General features: G+C 37.6%; 1 protein-coding gene across 30 annotated transcripts in view; it reads left to right on the top strand.

Annotated features, from left to right (window-relative positions):
- Graf (GTPase regulator associated with FAK) overlaps nt 1–5,000 on the top strand; it is a 189,599-nt gene that overhangs the window by 168,030 nt on the left and 16,569 nt on the right. For 27 of the 30 annotated variants that reach the window (XM_070140693.1, XM_070140655.1, XM_070140662.1 and 24 more), the window contains 8 exons: nt 1,176–1,273; nt 1,756–1,932; nt 2,609–2,714; nt 2,827–3,048; nt 3,280–3,385; nt 3,528–3,687; nt 3,936–4,103; nt 4,281–4,521. In XM_070140693.1, coding sequence (XP_069996794.1) covers nt 1,176–1,273; nt 1,756–1,932; nt 2,609–2,714; nt 2,827–3,048; nt 3,280–3,385; nt 3,528–3,687; nt 3,936–4,103; nt 4,281–4,521 — 1,278 coding nt within the window. The remainder of the gene's footprint in view (nt 1–1,175; nt 1,274–1,755; nt 1,933–2,608; nt 2,715–2,826; nt 3,049–3,279; nt 3,386–3,527; nt 3,688–3,935; nt 4,104–4,280; nt 4,522–5,000) is intronic. The other 3 variants (XM_070140606.1, XM_070140558.1, XM_070140717.1) reach the window with 1 other exon arrangement.

Here is a 5,000-nt window from a genome sequence, read left to right as displayed (position 1 = left end):
CACAAGCTTCACTCTGGGTTGGTGGCTGCCAGGCGGGATGAGTAACTCCTGTTCCCATCCTGTACCCCAGCAGTCGCCCTCCCAATGGGGCCTACAATTTGCCTTACTTGCTGGGCAGGAGGGGCATATCCCCTTTCCCCAGCATTTCCAATTATATTTGCCATTGCTGAAGGGTTATATATGGAAGGAGGAGGAATGGCATGGCTCACCTTCCCCGAGCCACCCATTAATCCCATGGGGCTTAGGAGCAGGCGTTGGTATAAAGCCAGGACATCTCCACATGCTGTTGGGCCATGACCCTATACCTCTAGGGGCCTACTGCTGCTCCGAGATCCCCCACAGTTTAACCTGGGACCACAAGGTACCCAGTTTCTGTGGGTGGCCACAAGGAGGCACTGCAAAAGTCTCGATGATGGATAGGCTATGTACTGGCAGGGGAGGCTTATGCGGACTGCACCCTTTTTTGCACTGGGCTAGCCAATGTTGGCAGCTGAAATCAAGAAGGCATGCAAGCACTTAACACTACCTAGGCTACCACACCATCACTTCACATCACCCTGGGCATGAAGCACCGACCCATATATATGTATGTATGTATGTATGTACATATTTTATGTATGCATGTGTATATTTATGAATGAATGAATGAATATGTTTTTATGTTTGGCTGTATGTATACAAGTGTATATGTATATATCCATATGTGTGACTTTGTTATTGAAGTTTGTATTTGTTATGTGATTTAGTACTTAAGTCTAAAAGGTAGAAGAATGATTTACAGAGTATTCCAAATAGTCATTCCCTAAGCATAGAAGAGTGTGGAACAGGACTAGGATTGATATTAGGATTAGAATAAAAAAAGAGAGAAAAGAAGAAATAGATTTCTATTTCGATGCTATAGCTTAGATGTTGAAAACATGGGGGGAAAATTGAGTTCATTTAAGAATCAGACTTTGCTTGGATCAGAACATACAAATTATTGTTTACAAAATTAAATGACTTCAGGTACAGAGAGATCGAAGTTATTACTTGATTTTCAAGAGTAATAATTGATGATGTGACTAATTAGAGCAACATGGTGATAATGATGAACAGAAGAACTGGCTGGTAAAGAATAAGGAAAAATAAGTTTCTTAAGGACCAAAACACTAATATCTTGTTTGTTTACATAACAGAGGCATTTGGGACGACCTGGACCAAGCACTATTGCCTTTATCAGAAGGAGAACCGTGTCTTCACAATGATCCCCTACAACCAGATACAACACAAAATTGTACGTTAACTGTGACGTAGATGTCTCAGCTGTTTCAGTAGTTGGGCAGCTGTTACTGTAATTCATAAGAATAGCCTGTCTAAGGGGGTTATAGGGCAGAATAGCCTAGATTGTAAGGAAAACTGAAATTGTTTTTTTTTTGTTCTGCATATGATATATTGTTTACTAAGCTATGTTGTTTCTTATAGTTTTACCAGTGATTATTGGTTGTATTTGGTTAATCCAACTGATTTATTTCCTCTTTCCTTTCAACCTAAACAGTGCAAATTTGTAAGTTTCATTTTACCTTTACAAAGATTTCTATATTTTGGAGTGTGATATACAGATGTGTTTGCAATTGCACTATGAGGACCTGGTGAAGGGTTATGAAATATTAAATAGTGTGTTGTAATAAAAAAATATATATATAATTAAAAAAATCAGAAGTACAAAAAAAAAAATAATTGTAGGATGACTTCTGAAACTAATCTTGCTTCCACTAGACTTCAACGGAGACCATGGTACTCAAGTCTTGTGTACGTCGAATGTCAGACAGCATAGATAAGAGGTTCTGCTTTGACCTGACGGCGCAAGACAAGCCTGGTGTCCTGTACACTTTACAGGCACTGTCGGAGGAGGATCGCAAACACTGGATGGATGCCATGGATGGAAAAGAACCTGTAAGTGAATAGATTGAATTGATACAGTTTTTAACATCTGGGTAATTTCATGCTTCCCCATGTTTTTTAGTAATAAAGATTTATTGAATATGTTACTCATAATAAAGATTTATTGAATATGTTACTCAAATGTTGAAGTGATATGGCATTTAATATGGGATAGGTTTATAGAATAGTCAGTACATATAACACCTGAATTGAGTAATTTGGATTTTAAAAATCCCACTTTTTAGTAAGAGGTCAGTGCCAGCTGAGCACATGGAATTTAGGATGCACAAAAATTAGTTATCATAAGATATACAAGATATAACAGCTTTGCAATATGGTATGAGTGTTAAAATGTAGCACTGGATATTATTTATTAAACAGTAATAAAGTATATATCTAACGCACGCACGCACACGCACACGCACACGCACACGCACACGCACACGCACACGCACACGCACACGCACACGCACACGCACACACAAACACACACACACACACACACACACACACACACACACACACACACACACACACACACACACACACACACACACACACACACACACACACACACACACACACACACACACGTACCTATTACATATATATACATATATATAGATATAGATATAGATATAGATATAGATATAGATATAGATATTATTATTTATTATTTTTTTTCCAGATGTATGCGCACCCAAGTGGAGGTGTTGGATCACAAGAAGAAACCTCCCTAGATGAAGTTGGATTGAGTTTCACTTCACGAGCAATAGCAATGCTTGAAAGTAGAGGTATAAAGAACAGGTTTTTTTCCTGGAGTTTTTATTTACTTAACTATATATCTGTATTTTGATTTTCTATCATTATTGAGAATTTTAATCTCGTGTCACATCTTTTGAACAGGGCTGGAGGATCAAGGTTTGTACCGCTTAGTGGGTGTCTCCAGTAAAGTATCAAAGCTCCTTGCATTGGGCCTTGACCGGCGAAAATCAGAGAAATTGATGCTTGATGACCCAGCCGAGTGGGAGGTGAAAACCATCACATCTGCCATTAAGCAGTACTTCCGTAATCTTCCGGAACCCCTAATGACATACAAGCTTCATAGTGCCTTCATTGCTGCTGCAAGTAAGTTTGCAATTAGTGGAGCATTAGTATGCAAATGTAGGTTATATGAGGATTTTTTTTTTATGCAACAATAAAGACTGCATTGTTTTTGACAGAATTTAATGTAATGATTATTGTTCATACTTCATATACATATACATTTAGAGTGCTAATAAATATTTGATATCAGGTTTAATACATAGAATAGATAAATTTGGCTAAGAACTCACTGAATCACCCTCTTTATTGCAGAGCAAGATCGGTTGTTTCAGCGTGTAAATGAGATCCACAGTTTGGTTCATAAGCTGCCTAAGACAAATTTCACTGTTCTTAAGACCCTCGTTCAGCATTTAGTAAAGTAAGCCGTGGAATACAGTATCTGTGTTGTATTTTTATATATTTTTCATAATAGATCTCTTACATAATGAATATACTATGTTGTAATTGTTTTAGGTATTAGTTGACACCAAAGAGAATTGACTTAACATTTTTTTTCACAGTGTGTCCAGTAAGAGCGAAAAGAATTTGATGACTGTTAGTAATCTTGGTGTGTGCTTTGGGCCAACTTTACTGCGACCAGAAGAGGAGACTGTAGCTGCCATTATGGATATTAAGTTCTGCAATATTGTTGTTGAAATCCTCATTGAGCACTATGATAAGGTAACTGATGTTTACTAGTAGTAGGTCTCTCATTTGAATCAAGTGAATACATGATTTTTGTCCAGCAATTATTCTTGAAAGTTTAAAAGACTGTGAGTCAGGATTTATGAAAAGCTGAAATGTAAAAGTACTTTGAGTCCATATCAAAGGAAATGTTGATTCAAGTTATCTTTGAGATAATAGATTCCAGATAATGAATGGGCTTAAAAAAGTACATTGAAACTAATAACAATGGATCTTATTACCAGATATTTAATACTGTCCCGGAGCCTCTTGTGGATGTGAACAGAGTGACAGAGGGAAAGACCTCACCCAAATCATCTCCTCCTCCTTCAAATAACCACACCAGTGCTTCCCAGTCTTCTTCACATACGTACTCATCCTCTAATGCTTCAAAACATATGCCAGTCTTACAGGTGAGTTTAGGGTGGCGAGTTATGTGTACATGTATGGTACTGATGATACAAGGATTTTTCTTTTGTTTGTGTATTGCTGGATTTTGTGTTTGTGTATTGCTGGATTTTATTATTTGCATTATTGACAAGAGTTTGGATATGAAGATGAAACTTTAATACTATCTATTTTTTTGACAGAAGGTTGTGACATCCTTTACAACAAGTGAACCCCAGACAGTGCACTTTGGTGCACCATCAAGTCTTCCCCCGCACCTACAACGTTCAGATGCATCATCCAACCTCAAGACTCAGACAACACCCTCTGGGGTTGGGTCAGGTCTCCACACACATGTACCAAGTGTGTATGCAAATGTCCCACCTCCACCATCTGCTACACATCACTGGAGCAACTCACCTTCTTTGTCTAGTCTTAACTCTGGTATGTTTTTCTTAATCTTGATTTAATGTCTTTCTTTTTTATACTAGGGAAATCCAAGCCCAAGATTTGCTCTGTCTTTAGAAAACATTAATTGGATTAGAAATTTCTTCCCTTCATAATCAGATGATCATTTCAGACACCTAATATCTCACCATACCACTCTCATACCTTGATGACTTGAAAGGTGTAATCTGTTGCTCCTTCCAAACATTGGTCAGTTTTTCTTTTGTTTCATCCAGTTCCATAATGCTTATCATTCTATTTCATTGCTACACATCCAAACACGTCTGCCTGTTCTACACTTTTGATCTATAGTACCCAGCATGCATAATACAGTGCCTTGTGTGACGACTTCATACAAGTCTTTGTCCCGGTCCTTGATGCTTCTTGAATTTCTTCAGTAGGAACTAGATTTTGAATATGACATTTTGCCATATGCTGTACAAAATAATGCATTACTCATTTTTTCAATTTATTTT

This window comes from Penaeus vannamei, chromosome 3, assembly GCF_042767895.1.
Source record: "Penaeus vannamei isolate JL-2024 chromosome 3, ASM4276789v1, whole genome shotgun sequence".
Classification (NCBI taxonomy): Eukaryota; Metazoa; Arthropoda; class Malacostraca; order Decapoda; family Penaeidae; genus Penaeus; species Penaeus vannamei.
Note: the sequence above shows the minus strand (reverse complement) of the source record. Positions and strands in the feature narration are given on the sequence as shown.